Here is a 23476-nt window from a genome sequence, read left to right on the forward strand (position 1 = left end):
ATCCCCTGGGCCTGGCTCAGTGCCTGGCACCAAGGAGGTGCCCAGGAAGTTAAGGAATCCATGCACTCATTCTGTCAGCCAACAGATGCTTTCTGAGCACCCAGTCTGCTGGTCTCGGCTGACAGGAAGGGAATTGAGTACTTTGCACAGTCTGGTGGGGCAGACAGGCCTGAGAACCAACAACTCCGAGAACAATGAGCTGAGGCATTGCTTCAGGAAGCACGGAGTGGGTTGTAGTCCTGTGGGAGCCCAGAGAGGTTAGGGAAGCCTTCCAGAGGAGTAATGTTTGCAAAGCAGAAAATGGCGACGTAAGGAATGGCATTCATTGGAGAGGGTTCAGCAGGTGCAAAGGCTTGGAGGTCAAAGAAGTGCAAGCAGAATTTCTAGGTGGCTAAGATAGCAGTTAAGAGGGCAAGGGAAGGAAGTGAGGTTAGCAAAGAAACACTGGATCTGTAATCCTTAGACTGATGCCCTGAGGGCCCCTCACAGAGCTCTCTGTTCTTTGTGAAAGAAGCCAGGCTAGGAATCAGACTCAGATCTGAATCCTAGCCCCTCCTTGCTGCCTGGGAACTGCAGTTTCCACCCTGTGAGGATGGGTGGGAAGCAACTGCTTGTGGATGGGCTGGCACTCAGCAAAGGCTCCAGTTTCTCCTACACCCACTCCTGCAGCCCAGAGCCCCCACCCATGTGGTTCCAACACCTTCCTGTTATCTTTGTCTGGTCACAGGGCAGCCTTCAGATTGGGGTCCACAAGGATTCCAACGGCTAACCTTGCTGGTATTAAGATGCTGTTTCAGGTAGACACTCTCTGGATCTGCTCCAAGGCAACTGCTTGACTCTGTCCCTCTCTGCTGGCCAGATGGCCTTAGCACCTCGACCCCAGATTCAGAGCAGGGCTTGAGGCTCAACAAGGGCAGGGACTCCTCAGGGATCAGAACTCCACCCCCAACTCACCTCCCATTTGCTGATTACTACTTGTGAAGCCCTCAGGGCCCAGAGGCCTGGCTCAGGGGCCAAACCTCACTCCCACAGTGGAGGGGCCATAAAACCCAGTTAATGGTCAGCCCCCAGGGCAGGTCTGGAGGATAAGAGGCAGGGGCAAGTCCCACCTAGAGGAGTTTCCACTTTGAGGCTTTCCTAGAAACCTGGTCATTCTTCTCCAGTCAGGAGAAGGCTGAGCTGGGTTTGTCCAAGCCGGAAAGGAGGTTCGAGGGTTCCAGCAGACCTCTACCTGCTGAGGTCTTCAGTGGGCTTAACCCTCCAGGTTGTCACAGTTTCCAGGTAAGGCTCACTCTGAGGGAGAAGGAAAGCAGGGCATGAGCTGGGGGTCCCCCGGGAGCCAATTTCTTTGCAAGCCCTTTAGGACCTTCCTCCTCGGCTGACCCTCCTTCAGAGATCCAGCTGCCTCCTCTGGCTCCCCATCCCCTTCGTGCTCCATGGACCCAGACCTGTGGCTTTCCCCAGGGTACTGGGGCCCCATCTTCACTAAACTTCCACTCATCCATAGGCTGATGGCTCCCACATCTGCATCCAACCCGGACCCTTCCCCTGGGCTTTCGCCTCTACAATGAGCTCCCTTTTGATCGCACAGGCACCTCAACAGAAGGGAGCTCAGCATCTCCTCCTGCCCAAATCTGCAGCCTCCTTCCCCTTCCCCACCATTGGTACCACCGTGGCCTCAGAGGGTGAAAAAAGGAAGGCTTCTTGGATGCTGTAGCAATGATACCTGTGTGGGTGGGTGGGTAGTACGTGAGGGGGATGGGAGGGGAACTGGGGCCTTGGGGAGCTGAGACTCAGGTCATCCCAATATTTGTGATTTTGTAGCTGGAGGGGTGCGATGCCTGGAGCTGATGAGGCTGGAGGAGTTGGTGACTCTCTAAGGTGGGGACATGGGAGCTCCTTGCTCTCTACAGCCTGCAATTGGCTGTGTCCTGATTCTCTGGGTCTCATTCTCCTCAGTATAACAGGACAGGGGTGTTGGAAGTAGGCCAGATTATTTTAATGGATCCCACCAACTCAGGCTGCAAGGTTTTATCAGACTTGAGTTTTGAGGAGAAAATGGGATAAGTGGGGCTTGGGGACTGGCATCAGTCCTGTACTATAATCCACACCCTCTGCCCCCTCCCACGGAGGCCTGGCTGGTGCCCGAGTGCAATAATTAACTGCTGAGTGGCCTTCGCCCGATCCCGGGCTCCACTCCTGGGCCACATTCCCGCTGCCTGCCCTACTGCCGTCTCCTAGGCCACCAAACCGCGCCTGTGCCCTAGCTTAAGGCAAGGGGACTGTAGAGCAGAGCAGAAGCCCCAGCCAGACGGAGAGCCACCTCTCCCAGGTAGGCCACTCCCTGCCCCTATCAGAAGCAACACACCCTGAGGTGCTCCCAGCATGTGTAAAGGACTGGCTGAACTGGGAGGATCCCTGTTGCCTAAAGCACAGAGAATCCAGAAGTGCAGCCTGAGGCCAGGAGCAGGGCAGGGCCTGCCCAAGGACACAAGTTAGTGTCCATCCCCGAACTAGAACCCAGGGCTCTGGCCTTTCAGAACAGCGCTGAGTTTTCAGGGCTTCAGAGCTGAGGCCCTGGGGTGTGTGTGTGTTGAGCGTGATGGTTGTTGTGGTGGTGGTGGGGGGGCTCAGCTGGACCAAGAGCTGAAGCTGAGACTAGGAGGGAGGGGAGGGGCTTGCAGAGTGATGTAGGATGCACGGAGAGGAAGAGAGCTCTGGTTCTAGAAAGCAGCCACAGCAAGAAAAACTCCTGACCAACCAGGTGGGAGCCAGTGGACCCTGAGGAAAGGCTTTCTAGCCCCCCAGGCCTTCCCCAGGCATCCTCTCCCAGCATTCCACATAGGCCGCCCCCATGAGAGCCTCAGCACAGCGAAGGTGCAGGGGACAAAAGCTGAAGGAGCGCTCGACTTGGGGGTCCCGAGTCAGACTTACGTGGTTCCTGCCATGGGACGTGGGGCACATCCCTCAACCCGTGCCCAACTGGTTCCTCAATCTGTGCCCAGCTGGCTATCATTTGTTGGGGTTTTCCCCCCTACATTTAATCCTCAGATGAAGAAACTAAGCCTCAAGATAATTTGAGTTATTCTCCTCCAGGCAGGAGAGGTCAGGTAGGAGGTGCAGTGTGAGGGCTGGGATCCTGGACAGGCTAATCCAGAACCCTGTGCTGTAATTTGCTAGACTGTGTCCCCAAGGAGCCTAATCCGAAGAATCACCTGGTGTTCCCCAGGGTACAGACTCATCCTGTGCTCTCAGAGCTCAGTGAGTGATTGGGACAGTGGCGGGATGAGTGGGTCCCGGAATGAATGAATTAGCAAGTGAGAGAATGAATGAACACTGGAATAAAGGGAGGAGCAGCAAATTGGATTGTGGAAGGGGTAGGCGGGAGGGGGGGAGGGGGGGAGGAGGAGGAGAGCTAGGTGGGAATTCAATTCCAGTTTTCCCTGAGCCCTGCTGGGCAGAGTCAGCCTGGAGGCTGCCCGGCTCAGGCTCCATCCAGGAGGCCCAGGCAAGATGCGGAGTTCTGCAGGAGATGGGGGCAATGTGGAGGCAGGGCAGCTTTGTGAGCAGGCAGGGGCCTCAGCTTTAGGAGCCGAGCGTTTTAGAAGAGCAGGCACCTGGTGACCAGCGGGGTGAGGGAACAGTCACCTCCCAAAGCTCAGTGTCTGAGGTCAGAGGACTGAGGTGCTATGAAGGCCGTGCGCAGGCCAGCTCTGTGGCAGGGGGCTCAGGAGCCTCCCAAGGCCCCAGGGGCTGTCTGGCTGGCTGCCCATGCCCACCCCACAAGCCTTGTGCCCTGTGACATTCCCCAGGTCACAGGGTCTCTGGGAGAGGCCAAATGATGAGGCGGGAAAGGGCTGGAACCAAGGTTTTGTTTTGTTTTAAGATAGGCCTGCAGCTTATCTGGAGCTCCAAAACTAAGATCATGTTGTAAACTTTTGCACAAAGTCATTGGTGTCAAAATCTGCCCTGAAAATGAGTGTGAAGTTATTATAGTTTTTATTCATCCCAGCAGTGTCACTATTTCACCACAGAATGTGTGCTTGATTGTTGAGTGCATGTGAATCGTATTACCTTATTTTTTATTACCTTTTATAAGATCCTAAACATTTTAAACTGAAACATTTGCCTCCAAGGATTTTGAACAAGGGATTATGGACCTATGGCAATCTCCTGGCTATTTCTGCATTTTGCCCAAACCCCATCCCTTATCCCTTAGTTGTATCACTTGATCCTCACGACCACCTGGAGAAGGCAGTGTGGCCCCAGCCAAGGGCTGTCCCAGAAGGTGGTGTCTGATCCCACCCCTCACTGAGGCTGGCAAGATGGAGGTGTGGGGGTGGGGCAACCCTCCTAGGGCTTCATTGAGGCTCCACCCACCTGGGGCTGTTCCTACACCTTGAGGCCCTGCCTCCACATTCCTTGGTGCCACTGACCACAGCTCTTCCTCAGAGACTGCCATGGACTTCCCCGTGACAACACAGCTGCTGCTCCTTCTGGTGTGGGTGGCTGCCATACAGGCAGCCCTGCCCAGGACTGAGCTTCTCAATGTCTGCATGGATGCCAAGCATCACAAAGCAAAGCCAAGCCGGGAGGACAAGCTGCATGAGCAGGTGGGCCAAGGGTGGGGAGGAGCTGACTGAGGAAGAGGAAAGCAGGAGACAGAATTGTCAAAGCCTCTCCACGGTGGACACAGGGAAGCTGCCTGAGGAGACCTTCAGTTTGCATTGTAGGGGAGGAAGACTATCCTCTACGCACTCTGGGTCCTTTCTGGCTGGGCTACAAATTAAATTGACATGAGACCGAAAAGCAGGAGAAAATCAAACAAAGCTTTGTAACATGTATACATGGGAGAGACCAAGGAAAGTGAGTAACAAATGGCGGAGGTTCTCATCTTAATATTCATGTAAAGACAAAGGAAGATGTTGGGGATGGGGGGAGTCAGCTATGGGAGATTACCAGAAAAACACAGCAAACAAGGGTGTGCAGTCCTGGCCTTCGGCATTGACAAGAGTTTCTAGAGATGAGGTCATCCCCCCTTCTTCCTTGTACAGAGAGGGAGATTCCTTTACACATAGAGATTTCCCTTATGAATGTAAATGTTTCTTACAAAGGGTAACTTCTACTTTTACTTGGTTTTCAGAGCTTAGATAAGAATGGGCTTAGAAGGACCCTCCCAGTCTATCCATACCCAGAGTTATCTATGGTGTTGAACTGTCCCGGGGACAGACCTTCTATCTTAAATTCTTTTAGGCAGTTAGTGGGGGGGGTGGGGGGGCGGGCGGGGGGGAAGTCAAAGTTTCTTTCTGAGTCTTCTGAGCTTTTATTGTCTTCAGCTCAAAATAATCCACATAGCAGAGTGGCACATCTTGGGGCAGTCTGCCCTGAACCCCATCAGTTCCCTCCTGTGAAGAAAAGTTTCATAATCTAGAAGCTGAGTGATAGATTGTTCCATCTCACTGAACACCCTTCTTAGTCCTGGTAATAGATCAGTCCAGTTAAGTTCATTTTAGAAGGTGGTGATGCAGGTGGGCTCCCAAAGTTAGGCGTATATTGTGGAAGCAAGCAATCAAGTATTTAATAAGAAGCATTTCTATGGAAACAAGAAGAAAAACAAGATTAATGATCAGAGCAAATTATAAACCAGTTTCTAAGTTCAGAGGACAGCCAGTCAAGAATATTTCTAGATGTCAAGGTCTGAAGCATCTTTTGTAGCTTAAAATGTCTTTGATGATGTCATCGAGTGTTCAGGTATCCTTTTGAGTGGTTTACACAGCAACAGGCACGCTATCATAGTGATCTCTACAAAGTTTATATCAAGTTGTCCAGCTTCAGTTTGTAGGACTTCAGGAACAAGGGTGGTTTCAGTTCTCAATGATTTCGAATAAAAATGATGGGAAAATTGCGGGCCGGCCCCGTGGCTTAGCAGTTAAGTGCGCGGTGGCTTAGCAGTTAAGTGCGCGCGCTCTGCTGCTGGCAGCCGGGGTTCGGATCCCGGGCGCGCACCAACGCAACGCTTCTCTGGCCATGCTGAGGCTGCGTCCCACATACAGCAACTAGAAGGATGTGCAGCTATGACATACAACTATCTACTGGGGCTTTGGGGGGGAAAAATAAATAAATAAAAATCTTTAAAAAAAAATGATGGGAAAACGTTAGTTCAGAGATTTGTAGCCAGATAGTTCAAGAGACTAGAAGAATTCAGGATCCAGTCCAGTTAGAAAACAAAAACCTCAAAGAAAGTTAACAGAACTAGGATCTAATATCCATAAATGTGTACTATCGTTTCCACTGAAATAATTTTTCTCTCTAAAATCACCCTCATTTTTACCAAAGATAGCCAAATTAAGACTGACTAGTTTGTAAAATAAGTCTAGTTTCAATAAATTGGGCCCAGTTATTTACATAAGTACAGCAAGAATAGCAACTGATCATATAGGCTCTTTTAAGTCTACTTTGCTGGAACTTTTTATGAGGAATCTCAGATTGAACTTCAAAGGCCTCTCGAGGCCAGGAAAGCCAAGCCAAGGATTTTGTCATCAGACTTCACCTGCAATACCTACAGATTTGGGTGAATTCCTCTCTTCTCAATTTCCCCCAAAATATTGAAGTTCCTTGCACCTGCCAGCTAAGTGACATTCCTTGCTTACCCAGGTGAGATTGCTTGGAATCTTCTGTAAACAGGGTATCAGGCCAATGTTTCCAAGTGGCCTGAAAGTCAACCTTTATTCCTCAAAAGCTGTCTTGTCATATCCCAGTCTGTATGTTTCTCTCAAAATATGACATTCCAGTCAAAGCCTTGGAATATAACATGTTTCCAGTTATAATGAGAAGAGATTCTTATTGAACTTATGCAAATAACTATATTGCCATGAAAATAACAATATTTACTCACTAAGAGTTTCCAAATTCTGGAGGGATCAGGTAGAGAGAAAAAGATAAATGTTTAATTCTGTTTACAACAGTGTAATTTACCTAATTGCTATAAATCATAGTTAGCTTAAGAAAAAAGGGAAGAAGTTTCCTTAAATCTGAAAAAACAAAACATTTAAAAAAAATCAGCAATATTTCAAATGAAAAATCATAAAAATTATAATCATCCTCATCAGTTCATTCAGTCCCGAATGATCTTAATCTTCTGTTAGCAGTTTTATGAAATTATCAGAGTTCTGTAATTTCTTACCCAGTTCAGTTTTATAATCTGAAAGTTTGTCAGAACCCTGTATTCCAGAGTAAATGTCAAAGTCCTTTCCATGAATCTCTCTGAAGATGAAAACATTTGTAAAAGCATCAGAGTAAAACAATAACTGTCTGTAAATAACAAAAGACTTCAAAATGACAACTGACAAAGAAACTTGGTTATTTCTGTGACATACAACACTTTAAGATAATAACTAGAATTCTGACTGATAACCAGGACAGATCAGAATTCTAGGAATGTTACATAATTTTTAAAACACCTATATCAATAACATTTACCCACATAATACCACCTAAGAAGGTTCATCATCACTTATTTAACAATGCTTCCCATGTAATTTAACATACCAACTAAGCCTAATAAGTTTAGTATCTTCCTCCTTACAGGAAGAGAGCAAAGTTCTTTAAGGAGTCCCAGGGGACCTCTGAAAATTCTCAAAGGAAGAAAATTCTTTTTTCTTCTTCCAGGCCAAAAGAAAGACTTCATTCAGGATTTGAATATTTTTTTGTGGAGGAAGCTTGCCAAAAATATCAAAAAGTTTTAAAACACTTGATCAAGTAGGAAACAACACTAGGGGCTGGCCCCGTGGTGTAGCAGTTAAGTGCACGCTCTCCGCTGCTGGTGGCCCGGGTTCAGATCCCGGGCGTGCACCGATGCACAACTTGTTGGGCCATGCTGTGGCAGTGTCCCAGATAAAGTGGAGGAAGATAGGCACAGATGTTAGCCCAGGGCCAGTCTTCCTCAGCAAAAAAGAGGAGGATTGGCATGGATGTTAGCTCAGGGCTGATCTTCCTCACAAAAAAAAAAAAAAGGAAACAACACTCACTGTGAAACAGTGCTCTGTTATCCATTTAATCAGAGTGACAATAGAAACAGTCAAGGGCAAACAGAGAGTTAAAATAGTCAAAAAAATCTTAATAGAGAGACCTCAGTCCTTTTGAACACAGGAAATTATTTTAATATAGTTTTTTGTCTTTTAGGTAGACTTACTCAAAGGTAAAGAAAAACCTTTTGTAAGCTCTCTGATGAAAAGTTCAAGAAAATTATCCTTTTAAGAGAAAGAAGACCAAATTTTTTTTTTTTTTTTTTTGAGAGGAACATCGGCCCTGAGCTAACATCTGCCAATTCTCCTCTTTTTGCTGAGGAAGACTGGCCCTGGGCTAACATCCATGCCCATCTTCCTCTACTTTATATAGGATGCCTAAAAATTTTTTTTTTTTTTTTTTTTTTGGTGAGGAGATCAGCCCTGTGCTAACATCCACCAATCCTCCTCTTCTTTTGCTGAGGAAGACGGCCCTGGGCTAACATCTGTGCCCATCTTCCTCCACTTTATATGGGACGCCGCCACAGCATGGCTTGCCAAGCGGTGCGCGCCCGGGATCTGAACCAGCGAACCCCGGGCCGCCGCAGCGGAGCGCGCGCACTTAACCGCTTGCGCCACCGGGCCGGCCCCAGAAGACCAAATTTTAATTTTGCACCAGCTTACTTTTGACATTAAAACTCATTTAGTTAATTGGATTTAGTTTAATCTTAGCCAACCTGACCATGCATAAAACTCCTCAGGCTTTTACTTTCACAAACTCTCTGTCACTTACTTTTTACATTCAGAATTTGTCCCATGACTTCCTTTCTTCCCTTCTAGTACTTTAGGACAAATTTATCTTTCTTAATGAAACAAAAATGTTTTCATTTTTATACCTTCCTTACTGAAAACATACATTTTACTTTCCTTGAATACAAACATATTTTCCTTAATTAATTTCTAGTAGCTTTCATCACATATTAGAATTTTAACCCTTAGAAACCTTAATTGTTAAGTAAAAACTAAGTAAGCAATTATAAACTTTCTTTTACATTAGCCTTCCATGGCCTGACAAACCTACAAACACTTTTCACAATTTCTGGAAACATGTTCCTTTATGGTACGATTTTTTTTAACAAAGCACAAGACATGTTTACCAAGAGACCCAAAACACCTTTTAGTTTCTGTGTGATAAGGAGCCAAAAGTAGGTAAACCAATAGTTAATAATTAGTGTTTCATATTTTACCTTATTTGGAAATGATCTAAATACTCAACGAATTTTTTATCATTTACTTTAACCTAACAAACTTCAAGGTTTCAAGTTACCAAAGAGATTTAGGAAGTTATAAATATATGTTATAAAATATAATTATTGCTAAAGGTTTAAACTCGCCTTATTTACATCTAAATTATTTGTCCCCAACAATTATGTTTAGATTACCCAAGAAAACTTCATGAGACATTGGACAAAATTAGCTATCATTTTAAGTTATGTTGACAAATTTCTAACAGGGATAATGTGAGCTTATTTAACTAGTAAACCCAGGCTGCAGGTCTGCATCATATCCAATGCTGATAACTCTGAGTACATGTTTATTTTAATCAAACCAACAAACTTAAACTTTCATTCACCAAAGATTATTTCATATTACGTTAACTTGAAAGACACGTGAGCTCTTACTTTAAGTCAATTAAACAGAGCTCTTAATTTTGGCTATACCATCTGGAGGTAAAATATAACACACATATAGACACATATACACAGAGATTCCACAGCTATTGTTTTAAAATTACTGTCATGAATCAGGTACAGTAACACAAAGCTCCCTAGTTTTTCTTTTTTTTTTTTGTGAGAAAGATCAGCCCTGAGCTAACATCCACGCCAATCCTCCTCTTTTTTTTTTTTTTTTTTGGTGAGGAAGGCTGGCCCTGGGCCAACATCCATGCCCACCTTCCTCCACTTTATATGGGCCGCCGCTATAGCATGGCCTAACAAGCAGTGCATTGGTGTGTGCCCGGGATCCGAACCTGGGCCGCCAGCAGCAGAGCACACACGCTTAATAGCTATGCCGCGGGGCTGGCCCCCAAAGCTCCCTAGTTCTGAATCCAAACTTTGTTTTAAGCTTTTTTTTTTACTATTATTTGTGGAGAAGACACTCAAGATGCTAGATTTTTTGCAAGGGCACTCTTACAACCCTTTTGCTCTGGCCTTTTTACTTTTTTTTTTTTCCTTCAGTCCTAGGACTTAGTGATGGGCTAGATAGCAGTTCCTGGAGAGGTGAGATGATAATCCTTTTTGAGATAAAGGAACTGGGTGGAATCTGAACTGCCTCTAGAGCTGCTTTTCCAGTCTTGCAAGGAATTTTTTTTTTTTAATTTTTATTTATTTTTATTTTTATTTCCCCCAAAGCCCCAGTAGATAGTTGTATGTCATAGCTGCACATCCTTCTAGTTGCTGTATGTGGGACGCGGCCTCAGCATGGCCGGAGAAGCGGTGTGTAGGTGCGTGCCCGGGACCCACACCCGGGCCGCCAGCAGCGGAGCGCACGCACTTAACCGCTAAGCCACGCGGCCCGCCCACAAGGATTTTTTTTTTAAGGACAATTGTTCTTGTTTTCTCAGAAATTGGGTCCTAACTCAAATGATATTATAGGTTGATCTACCTGTCCAACTCCATCACAAAAGCACAGAAACCACTCAAGTTTTCTCCAAGATGGAGTTCCTGGGGCATATGTGCCTTATCTGCTTCTAATGTCTCAATCAATATTTAGGAGCATTTTGAGGAACAGGGGAGGCTTTGAGATTGACAAAAGACAGGTGAACTTTGAACTGCTTTCTAAAGCCATCCCTCTGGCCTTGCAGAGATTTTTAAGACAAAGATAGTTGCTTCTACTTGTCCCCAAAGAACTGAATTAAAGTTTGAATGACAAAGAAGTTGACCCATCCTTCCAGCTACATTTTTTTCCAATTGCTTTTTTTTTAATATATCAGGGAGATCTTTAACTTAAGAGGTGAATCAAAAGATTTGTATGTTCTAAAACTTTCAGGACAATGTATCACACTTTTAAAAGTCTGCACAAAGCATTTAACAAAGGCCCTCTTTTTTAAGTGTACAATTTAACCCTAGACCCATTTACCTTGGAGGAGGGAAGCTCCCATTATCTTCTTTTCTGTAAGTTTAACTAACATAGTCTGAAGGGCAGATTTATATGCTGTCTTACAATCAAGCAGGGGAAACATTCCCCAGTGAGTCACAATGTTTATCCCCACAACACAATCTTTAATACAATCGGAAAAAAAGAGATACAATCACTTCATATGAAGCCTGTAAATATACCAATTTTTCTACAAAATTTCATCTGAACTCCATTAACTCTTATACCTCTAGTCATAGTTTTCATTAGGACTTCATCAATAGGTCTTGGTCTTATAATTTTGGACAGGGGAAGCATTCCCAATCAGACATTTTAAAACATACTCAGACAAAGTTGATATAACCTCTTTATATAAAATTAGCTCAAACATTCCAACCTTTATAATCTTATCAACACTTGTACTTTTACATTTTCTCAATTTAATTGTAACCTGAGTCAGGGTCTTAAAGCTAGTCATTTTTTTTTTCCTTTTTTAGTTTGGCCTTTTCATAGGTACCAATAAAACAATTATGATGAGAGCTCTCGCAAATTTTTTCTCCCTCAATTTAGAAGTTTTCCCAATTTAAATGATCCATTGTCTGGCCACACTGATGAGTAGGATCTTAACAGCAACTCATACCATAGCTTAACCGTGGAAGCAACAGGCGTCTCCAAAAAAGATCCAGAGAAATCACTCCCCAAAATAAGAAAGCACAACAAACAACAAAGGTTGAGATGACAAAGGCCCCTTATGAAAGCAAATGGGACCCCTTATGACAAACTCCCAAGAGCAGACACAGCTGGACAAAGAGAATTTCTCGGAACACCAGTCCACTTGACTTGACTTGCCGCCAAGATGCATGCTGGTACATGCATCCTCCAGATGGCAGAGACCAGAAAGGTCAAAAAGCCAAGCTCTTAAGACATAAAACAAGACAAAAGGAAAAAATCTCACCTGATATGCACATTAACAGCTTTAGCTAAGCCTTGGGTCTCTTGGAGCCAGAATAATACCTAGGGGGGAGGTGCCACAGGGTTGGGGATTGTGCGTACTTTACAGAGTACCTTGTCATTGCAGAGACATTTTCTTGAAGTTGGCAGGGGACCTGTGTCATCTACCCCATTCAGTGACCCAACTGATCCTTTCACGGGAGACTTCTTGGGGTGGTGAGCGTCCTAATGGCTCTTAACTGCTCGACCTGCACCCACCAAATTTGTGGCCTTTTTGGCTTCCAAGATGCCCTTAGCTTTTCACTTCATGTGCATGTTCTCAGACAACAGGCTTACAGAGATGCCTGTGTCTTGTGACAAATGACAAAAAAAGTCAGAGACAAGGAGAAATAGTGACTATCTCTGAGAGGAAAAGGATCTACACCCAATGAGTACTCATTGGTGAGACTTGCTAAGTCCAAGAAACTAGCTTCATCAATATTTTCTCCTGCTAATCTAAACTTAGAAAAGAAAAAAAAAACAACAACCTCACCACTTTTGCTTCCACTGGACCCTGCAGGCAGAGATCCAGGAGACTGACGTGGTAAGAATTCTTACTTCCTGCCAGCTCTTATCAGGGGTCCAGGACCTCTCAGCTGCAGTAGATAAGGAGCGAAGAGCGTCCAGCCAGTGAATTTTTTATCCCATCCTCATTGCTAGACTGAAGGGGAGGAAGACTATCCTCTACCTACTCTGGGTCCTTTCTGGCTGGGCTACAAATTAAATTGACATGAGACTGAATAGCAGGGGAAAATCAAACAAAGCTTTATAACATGTATACATGGGAGAGACCAGAGAAACTGAGTAACTCAACAAATGGCAGAGGTTCTCATCTTAAATAGCATATTCAGGCAATGACCAAGGAGGATTTTGGGGGTGGGGGAGTCAGCTATGAGAGATTACCAAAAAAGCACAGTAAACAAGAATATGCAGATTTAAGTCCTAGCCTTTCACACTGATAAGAGTTTCTAGAGATAAGGTCATCCCCTCTTCTTCCTGGTACAGAGAGGGAGATACCTTTACAAATGGAGATTTCCCTTATGAATGTAAATGTTTCTGACAAAGGGTAACTTCTACTTTTACTTGGTTTTCAGAGCTTTGATAAAAATCGGCTTAGCAAGGACCCTCCCAGTCTATCCATACCCAGAGTTATCTATGGTGATGAACTGTCCTGGGGACAGGCCTTCTATCTTAAATTCTTTTAGGCAGTCAGGTGTGTGTGTGGGGGGGCGGGGGAGGTCACAGTTTCTTCCAGAGTCTTCTGAGCCTTTATTGTCTTCAGCTTGAAATAATCTTCATACCAGAGTGGCACATCTTGGGGGGACCTGCCTTGAACCCCATCAGCATTAATACAGGCAACTATTTGTTTAACACATACTTTGTACCCCATGTTGTAAGTACAACGCCAACAGCTTAGCTTCTTGGTTGTTGGGTTTCCAAACTACACAAATCAGGAAGTAGGCCCAGAGAGGAGCCTGCTGGAGAGACTCATCCTGGGGGTTGATTTTGATTTCAGAGTTTACACTGGGACTGACCCCTCCTAGGATCTGAGAGGAGAAAGTGCACAATGCATACAGTGGCTTCTTTTCTGCCAGCCCTAAACAGCTCAAAAAAAGTGGATCTCTCACAGTTGTGAGGCTGGGTACAAAGCACCTTGATTCATGCATCTAGCAAACATTTCTGCTGTGGCTCTCGACCCTACTGGACCTAAGGTCTCCTTCCTATGACAACTATTTTGCCATAATCCTTTTAATATCTTGAACCTATATAAACATTAAAAAAATCAATTTGATGCCAAAAAACAAGCAAGAGGAAAGTCGCGTATAATATGCATTCCAATATGTAAATGTTCATTTTGACCTGATCAGCAGACAATGATCACAGTCCCATATGTGGTGGTTTTGAATGACAGAGCCCGCAGCTGCCAGTGCAGACTGACAAGTGGTGGTACACTGTGGATACTTCCAGCAGCCTTGACTTTAAGTTCTTCAGCTTACATATACATATGTATATATTTTAAAGCTTCAGTGCATGGGTGTATCCTGGTTGTTAGTTTAGTTCTCTATGTGAGCTGCCATCACAGTATGACAACCGACAGATAGGTGGTGTGGTTCTACGACAGGGAGTAAACCCAGGCCATAGTGGTGAGAGTGCTGAGTCTTAACCCCTAGACCACCAGGGCTGGCTCTAAAAAGCACACATTTTAATATTTTGCTTTTTTATTAAATTCTAGGCTGTGGGTTTTCATTCATTCAATAAGAATGTATTGAGTATTTACGGAATTAGAACTATTCTGGGGGCACAATTTATTTAACTTGCCTTTCCCACCTCCAAGTGCTGCCGCCTCCCTAATGAGGCTTAATCCCACCATTCTAGAAAATTGCATTTCCCCATCCCTCTCCCCTGATTTGTTTTTTTCGCAAAGCAATTATCCCATGAGTAGTGTTCGTTGCTGTGGCCCAGGTTCCTAGAAAAGTGCCTGGGTTAGACTAAGTAGGAGCTCAATACAGATTTGGATTAACGGATTTTATAATTAACTGCACCTCCACGAAGAGGAATCCCCAACAGCAAGTTTTCCTTGAAAGACTGACTACACTGGGGGATCGAGGACTAAAAGGGCAGAGGCTGCCTGTGGGAATATTCTGGCTGTGCTGGGCGTGGCAGTTAGTCCCTGGTCTTCCCCACCCAGTGCAGTCCCTGGAAGAAGAACGCCTGCTGCACTGCCAATACCAGCCAGGAAGCCCATAAGGATATCTCCTACCTGTACAGATTCAACTGGGACCACTGCGGCACGATGGAGCCCGCCTGCAAGCGCCACTTCATCCAGGACACCTGTCTGTATGAGTGCTCCCCCAACCTGGGGCCCTGGATCCGGCAGGTACGGGTTCCTCCTCTGCACCCCCAACTTTACAGAGGAGCTGAGCTTCCCAGACATCTCAGGCTACGTCTCTGGCTCTGGGTCTATTCAGGGATGGGCTGCTAAGGATCTTGAAGCTGAGCCCTAGTTCTCTGCTGACATCTCCCAGGTGGACCAGAGCTGGCGCAAAGAGCGGATCCTGGATGTGCCCCTGTGCAAAGAGGACTGTGAGCGCTGGTGGGAAGACTGCCGCACTTCCTACACCTGCAAGAGCAACTGGCATAAGGGCTGGAACTGGACCTCAGGTGAGGGCTGGGGCGGGAGGGGCGGGAGGGATCTGGAGGTGAAGGAGTGAGGGTGTAGAACCGGTTGATGTGGGGCTGTGGGGCTGCCAGAACCAGAGATAGTTCTGGGCCCAGTAGCTAAAGGTCTTCCATCCTCCCTACAGGGTACAACCAGTGCCCAGTGGAAGCTGCCTGCCACCCCTTCGATTTCTACTTCCCCACGCCCACTGCTCTGTGCAATGATATCTGGAGTCACTCCTACAAAGTCAGCAACTATAGCCGAGGGAGCGGCCGCTGCATCCAGATGTGGTTCGACCCGGCCCAGGGCAACCCCAACGAGGAGGTGGCGAGGTTCTATGCTGAGGCCATGGCAGCCGGGGCCGTGCCCCATGGGACTGGGCCTCTCCTGCTCAGCCTGGCCCTGATGCTGCTCTGGCTGCTCAGCTGAGCTCCTTTTACCTTCTGATACCTGGACATCCCTGCCTGTCCAGCCCCACAGCTCCCAGCTATTCCGTCTCTGCTCTGTGGTGGGGCCTCAGACCCACAGTTTGAATAAACCAGACACGCCAGATGTGTCGTGTGAAATACTTGGGTCAGAATGGGAGGGTGACTTTTGCTTCCCAGTTCTCTTTGACTGAAGCCAGTTACACTTGGTCTGCTCCCAGCTTTGATACTTGCTATGAATGTTCCAGATGCTTAACTATTCTTGTAACCTGGGACCTACTTCATTTTTCACTACAGCTCTAATCTAGAGCCAGGGCTAGGATTTTTTTTTTTTTTATAATTTGATTTTTTTTTATTGTGAAATTTTTGTTGTACATCATTGTTTATCAGTCACCATATAAGTGTATCCCTCCACCCCTTGTGCCCACTCCCCCCATCCCTCTAGGCCCTGGTAACCACCAAACAGTTCTATATGTCCATGTGTTAGTTTATCTTCCACATATGAGTGAAATCATGCAGTGTCTGTCTTTCTCTTTCTGGCTTATTTCGCTTAATTAACATAATACCCTCCAGGTCCATCCATGTTGCTGCAAATGGGACAATTCTGTCTTTTTTTATGGCTGAGTAGTATTCCATGGTATATATATACCACATCTTCTTTATCCACTCATCAGTCGAGGGACACTTGGGTTGCTTCCATGTCTTGGCTATAGTGAATAATGCTGCGCTGAACACAGGGGTACATAAACCTCTTTCGATTGTTGATTTCAGGTTTGTTGGGTAGATACCCAGTAGTGGGATAGCTGGATCATAAGGTATTTCTATTTTTAATTTTTTGAGGAGTCTCCATACTGTCTTCCATAGAGGCTGCACCAGTTTGCATTCCCACCAGCAGTGGATTAGGGTTCCCATTTCTCCACAGTCTCTCCAGCACTTGTTGCTTTCTGTCTTGGTGATTATAGCCATTCTAACGGGTGTAAGATGATATCTTAGTGTGGATTTGATTTGCATTTCCCTGATGATTAGTGATGTTGAGCATCTTTTCACGTGCCTATTGGCCATCTGTATACCTTCTTTGGAGAAGTGTCTGTTCATTTCCTCTACCCATTCTTTGATCGGGTTGTGTTTTTTTGTTATTCAGTTGTGTGAGTTCTTTATTTATCAAGATTAATCCCTTGTCAGATATATGGTTTACAAAAATTTTTTCCCAGCTGGTGGGTTCCCTATTCATTTTGATCCTGGTTTCATTTGCCTTGTAGAAGCTCTTTAATCTGATGAAGTCCCATTTGTTTATTTTTTCTTTTGTTTCCCTTGTCTAAGTAGACATGGAATTCAAAAAGATCCCTTTATGGCTGATGGCGAGTAGTGTACTACCTATATTTTCCTCCAGGAGTTTTATAGTTTCAGGTCTCACCTTCAGGTCTTTCATCCATTTTGAGTTAATTTTTGTGTACGGCAAAACAAGATGATCTACTTTCATTCTTTTGCAAGTGGCTGTCCAGTTTTCCCAACACCATTTATTGAAGAGACTTTCCTTTCTCCACTGTATGTCCTTAGCTCCTCTGTCAAAGATTAGCTGCCCATAGATATGAGGTTTTATTTCTGGACTTTCAATTCTGTTCCATTGATCTGTGTGTCTCTTTTTGTACCAGGATACCATGCTGTTTTACTTACTATCACTTTGTAGTATGGGTTGAAGTCAGGGTTGTGATGCCTCAAGCCTTGTTCTTCTTTTTCAGGATTGCTTTAGCTATACGGGGCCTTTTGTTGCCCCATATGAATGTTAGTATTCTTTGTTCTATTTCTGTGAAGAATGTCCTTGGGATTCTGATTGGGATTGCATTGAATCTGTAGATTGCTTTAGGTAGTACGGACATTTTAACTATGTTTATTCTTCCAATCCAAGTGCATGGAATACTTTTCCATTTCTTTATGTCATCATTGATTTCACTTAAAAATGTCTCATAGTTTTCATTGTGTAGGTCTTTCACTTCCTTGGTTAAATTTACTGCTAGATATTTTATTCTTTTTGTTGCAGTTGTAAATCGGATTGTCTTCTTGAGTTCTCTTTCTGTTAGTTCGTTGTTGGTATATAGAAATGCAACTGATTTCTGTAAGTTGATTTTGTACCCTGCCACTTGGCTGTAGTTGTTGATTATTTCTAATAGTTTTCCAATGGATTCTTTAGGGTTTTCTATATATAAGATCATGTCATCTGCAAACAGCGAGAGTTTCACTTCTTCGTTGCCTATTTGGATTCATTTTATTCCTTTTTCTTGCCTAATTGCTCTGGCCAGAACCTCCAGTACTGTGTTGAATAAGAGTCAAGCCCAGGATTTTATCATTTGAGTTGGACCCAAGCCTTCCAGGGTTGACTATTCTGCCCAGTGCTCAACTCTCCAATAGAAGAGAGGGGAATGGGAGTGCCCAGCATGTTCTGGATGGATGCCTGGGAAGAGATGAGGGGGCCAGCAAGAGGCAGACCCCACTAACAGCTAATACCCACAAAGCACTATCTGCCAGGCACTATCCTAAATGCTTTGTACTTATTCCTGTAGGCTATAGATATTGTCGTCGGCATCTTACGTATGTGGAAACAGACACATAAATTAAAGAACATGGCTAAGCCACCTCCTGCATAAGAGCTGGAATTCCAGCCCAGGCAGTCTGGCTCTTGAGAACAAGCTCTTTCTCCTTGTGGAGCGGGTAAATGTGTTTCTTGAAGGGATAATGGACCCCATGCCTGACCAGAGCAGCTGGGCCTGAGCTGGTCTGGCAGAGCTAGGACTGGAACCCAAGCCTAGACTCCTAGAGCAGGTCCCAATTCAATGATTTGACAGGTTTTTAGACAGTGTTCCCACGTTAAGTATCATTTGTAGCAGCTGTAATAAGCTAGGTGATGTCACAGTAACATCCCTAATCTCTCTCTGGCACAACTAACTTTTGTTTCTTGTTCAAGCTACGGTGCTTAAACAGTGGGCTGTCGGGGGATTCTGCTTGTCACCCAGGGACCCAAGTTGATGGAGGCTCCATCTCATCCCACACCTCCATGAGACAGGAATAGGGAACTTGGTGAATTCCATGCAGGCTCTTAAAACTTCACCCAACACTTATTTTGTTGGCCAGATCAAGGCATGACCATGACTAACTTCAAGGAGGCCAGGAAAATACAATCCTGTCTGGAAGGAGAGGGCAATTGGAATGTTTGTCAACAGATCTAGTGACTACTGCAAAGACCTTGTTATGCACAGTCCATTTATATTTCTGGCATGGTCATGGATACAAATTTAATTTTTTAGTTAGATCCTGATAAAAAGGAAAACCAACTCTTTGAACCTATGCAAAGAACTATAGCAACATGAAAAGCAGAGCAATCCACTGGCCATCATCCTAGTGGTCTTGCGAACAAGGCCAATCAGTGTATCATATTCTCTCCAGAACCAGTGACACTATTTACAAATATGACTTGTTGACAGATGTATCAGAATTACAGTGAAATTTACAGTTAGTACCATCTCAATCCAACATGCCTTATCAAAGGCCTATTGTGCTGTTTCTGATCGATTGATAAAAATACTTGTCTGAATCCCACTTTCTGTAGTTGCCATCCTCAAATTCTGAGGATTCATTAGCTTGCAGAATGTACTAATAATTTTCCATATTCAGAACTCCTAGAGCAGTAGTACTGGCAAAGAATAGCCATATAAATCAATGGAACAGAATTGAGAGTCCAGAAATAAATCCTTATATTGATAGTTAATTGATTTTTGACAATGGTGCTAAGCACTTCATTGGGGGAAGGGATAGTCTGTTCAACAAATCTGCTGGCCCAATTGATTATCCACACACAAAAAGATGGACATAGACCTTCAACTCATACCATACACAAAATTAACTCAAAATGGATCATAGACTTAAATGTGACAGCTAAAACAATAAAATTTCTAGAAGAAAACAGGAGATCATCTTCCAGACACTGTGTCAGGCAAAGATTTCTTAGATTAAAGCTTCCATCCATCCTTTATTTCTTTTTTGGACAAAAACACAGTCCATCACTGAAAATACTGATAAATTGGGTATTATTAAAATTAAAAACTTTTGCACTTCAAAAGATACCGTTAAGAAAATTAAAAGATGGGCCGGCCCCGTGACTTAGTGGTTAAGTGCGCGCGCTCCGCTACTGGAGGCCCCGGTTCGGATCCCGGGCACGCACCAACACACCGCTTCTCCAGCCACGCTGAGGCCGCGTCCACATACAGCAACTAGAAGGATCTGCAACTATGACAAACAACTATCTACTGGGGCTTTGGGGAGGGTGGGAAAGGAGGGAGATTGGCAATAGATGTTAGCTCAGAGCTGGTCTTCCTCAGTAAAAAAAAAAACAGGAGGATTAGCATGGATATTAGCTCAAGGCTGATCTTCCTCACACACACACAAAAAAATTAAAAGACAAGTTCAGACTAGAAGAAATATTTGCAAAACACACAGCTGATAAGGTTTTGTATCCATAATATACAAAGAATGCTTACAACTCAATAAGAAGAAAACATACAACCCAATCTAATAATGGGCAGGAGAAATGAACAGACATATCATCAAAGAAGGTACACAAATGACTAATAAATACATGAAAAGATGCTCAACATCATTAATCAGAAGGAAAATGCAAATTAAAACCACAATAAGATATCATTTCATACCCACTAGAATGGCTATAATAACTAAGACTGGCAATGACAAACGTTGGCAAGGATGGGGAGAAACTGGAACCCTCATGCATTGCGGATGGAACTGTAAAATGGTGCTGCCCCTTGGAAAACAGTGTGGCAGTTTCTCAAAGAGTTAAATGTAGGGGCCGGCCCACTGGCTTAGCGCTTTGGCAGCCCGGGATTCACAGGTTCGGATCCTAGGCACACACCAACGCACCACTTGTCAAGCTATGCTGTGGCGGTGGCCCATATAAAGTAGAGGAACATGGGCACAGATGTTAGGCCAGGGCCAATCTTCGTCAGTAAAAAAAAAAAAGAGGAAGATTGGCAACAGATGTTAGCTCAGGGCTGATCTGCCTCACACACACACAAAAAAAAGATAAAGTCTTAATAAAAGAGAAATTTAAAGAAAAAAGTTAAATGTAAAACTGTCTTACAGCAGAAATAGAAGTATAATGATGTACACCTGAAATTTATACAATGTTATAAACCAATGTTACTGCAATAAACAAAAAACTAAAAAAAAAAAAATGAATAAATAGAAAAATAAAATAAAACATAGGTACAAAATGCAAAAATAAATAAATAAATAAAACTGCCTTACAACCCAGCAATTCCACTTCTAAGCATCTAAACAAGAGAAATCAAAATACACATCCATATAAAGACTCACATGTGAATATTTATAGCAGCATTATTCAAAATAGCCCAAAAACTAGAAATAACCTAAATGTCCATCAACTGGTGAATGGATAGACAAAACGTGTTGTATCCATTACAATGGAATATTATTCAGCAATAAAAAGTAACACATGCTCTGTCATGGATAAACCTTAAAAACATTATGCTAAGTGAAACATTATGCTAACTGAAAGTCCATTTGTATGAAAAGTCCAGAAAAAGCAAATTTATCGAGACAGCAGATTAGTGGCTGCCTGGAGCTGGATCTAGGAACAGGCATTAACTATAAATGGGCATGAGCGGGGATGAAAGTGTTCTAAGACTCATTTATGGTAAGGTTGCACCAGTTGGCAAAATCATTGTAAACTTTAAATGGATAAATTTTATGATTATGTAAAATGAATGAATAAATGAATGATTGCCTGTAGGATACTCTCCTTTGCCATGGTAGCATATAGTGAATTTTATATGATTCTGAATATGTGGGGTGTGCCCATGAGGGGATGTATTCTAAGGCATTTCACATCTGGCTCCATAAAAATCTATCATTTGAGCCAAACTCTATTCCATCATGAACTTCGAGAGATTGGTTGGAACAACATGGCGATCAAGGAGAGAGTTTGCTCCTGGTGTAGGTGTAGACAATACCGATAGAGATGTTTAGAAGAGTGGCCCATTGACCAAGGATTTTTTTTTAGAGAGAGTGTTTGTTCCAGTTGGCACAAGTATGGTCTACTAAATTGAGGCTTAGAGACCAGAGCCAGTGAAAGGAAAAGGGTGCAGCATATGACTATTCAAAAAAAGAACATGAAGCACATTACCAAAAATATCAACACAATAACCACAACCACAGCTCCTTTATCAATTTCACTCATTCCTTTAAAATTAGTTCTTGTTACCTGTTTGTGGGCTAGCATCTCTCTCCATAGAAGTCTTATGCTTCGGGGCAGGAATTTTTCTGGAAATCTCAAGTCTCAAGGCTCTGACAGGTTGAATCATCTAAGTGTTAGTTATGGTGGTGATGTCAGATCCATGAGTCTATTTTCCTGTCAGTCAATTATGGCAGGATCTTTAGGAAAACAAAGGAGAGGAGAGAAACTCCTTGTTGACAGAACCAAATGATCTAGTGAACCTATTAATGTCCAATATCAGAATGGAAGAGAGAAGAATTCTCATTGGGGTGTAATACAGCAGAGCATGAACCTGCTGGTGACTGCTGTATTTCATGAGGTACCAGTTGACACCTACTTTGAGGAGAACATACGAGAACCTGGGGAAAGAGAGTTAGTCTTCTCCATCAACTTATTTTTTTAATGACATTTATTTAAATAAATGACTTTTCTCTTTATTTCTTTAAACTTAATGTTTTTGTTTGTTTGTTTGTTTTTTGAGGAAGATTGGCCCTGAGCTAACATCTGTGCCAATATTTCTCTATTTTGTATGTGGGATGCTGCCACAGCATGGCTTGATGAGTGGTGCAGGTCTGTGCCTGGGATATGAACCTGTGAGCGCCGGGCCATGGAAGCAGAGTGTGTGAACTTAACCACTATGCCACCAGGATGGCCCCCACATTATATTTAAATGAAGTATACATTCACATGGTTCAAAATCAAAAGAGACTAGAAAGGTTTACAGAGTCTCATCCCTAATCCTGTGCCCTCCCCTCAAGCAACCACTTTTTAAATTTCTTTGTACCTTTCCAGCATTTTCTTATGCAAATACATATGTTCTCCCTACTCCTTTTTTACACAAAAGATTGCATGCTATCGATGCCCTTCTGTACCTTTCTTCCTTCACTTAACAATATGCTTGGAGATTTTTTCCATATTTGTACATCAAGAGCTTTCTCATTCTTTTACCAGGTTAAATCCCATTGGGTAGATGCACAATAACTGATTTAATGGCCCCTTATTGAAAGACAATTGAGCTGTTTCCTAGAAAGAGTTGGCCCACTTTCCCTGACAGGGAGGCTGATCTAGCACTCAGGATGGGCTTATAAAACGGGGTGGGACATCTTAACTATGTTAATTCCTCCAATCCAAGAGCACGGAATATCTTTCCATTTCTTTGTGTCTTCTTCAATTTCTTTCAGAAACGTTTTATAGTTTTCGGTGTACAGATCTTTCACCTCTTTGGTTAAGTTTATTCCTAGGTATTTTATTCTTTTTGTTGCAATTGTAAATGGGATGGTATTCTTAATTTCTCTTTCTGCTACTTCGTTGTTAGTGTACAGAAATGCAACTGATTTTTGTATGTTGATTTTGTATCCTGCAACTTTACCATATTCGTTTATTACTTCTAAAAGTTTTCTGGTGGATTCTTTAGGGTTTTCTATATACAAAATCATGTCATCTGCAAATAGTGACAGTTTCA

General features: G+C 43.7%; 1 protein-coding gene and 1 long non-coding RNA gene across 4 annotated transcripts in view; one reads left to right on the plus strand and one right to left on the minus strand.

Moving 5' to 3' along the window:
• The window catches only part of LOC147916625 (uncharacterized), a 70667-nt gene that overhangs the window by 8500 nt on the left and 38691 nt on the right, over positions 1 to 23476 (minus strand). Inside the window, exons 3-4 of one of the 2 annotated variants that reach the window (XR_015552688.1) lie at positions 22003 to 22172; positions 3474 to 5593 (exon numbers count right to left, since the gene is read on the minus strand). This is a non-coding gene — a long non-coding RNA (uncharacterized LOC147916625). Of the gene's footprint in view, positions 1 to 3473; positions 5594 to 22002; positions 22173 to 23476 lie in introns of those variants that run through there. The other variant, XR_015552689.1, reaches the window with a different exon arrangement.
• On the plus strand, positions 1153 to 15840 carry LOC101389385 (folate receptor alpha-like). 2 transcript variants are annotated; one of them, XM_087433399.1, is made up of 5 exons: positions 1153 to 1281; positions 4453 to 4613; positions 14818 to 15006; positions 15155 to 15290; positions 15434 to 15840. In XM_087433399.1, exons 2-5 carry the CDS (start codon positions 4461 to 4463, stop codon positions 15715 to 15717), a joined length of 762 nt encoding a protein of 253 aa, XP_087289525.1. In that variant the 5' UTR covers positions 1153 to 1281; positions 4453 to 4460; the 3' UTR covers positions 15718 to 15840. The 2 variants fall into 2 exon arrangements, with proteins under 2 accessions (XP_087289525.1, XP_004434009.2); XM_004433952.3 differs by having other exon boundaries at positions 1173 to 1281; positions 4442 to 4613.

This window comes from Ceratotherium simum, chromosome 7 (genome assembly GCF_057802395.1).
Source record: "Ceratotherium simum simum isolate JZ-2026a chromosome 7, ASM5780239v1, whole genome shotgun sequence".
NCBI lineage: Eukaryota > Metazoa > Chordata > Mammalia > Perissodactyla > Rhinocerotidae > Ceratotherium > Ceratotherium simum.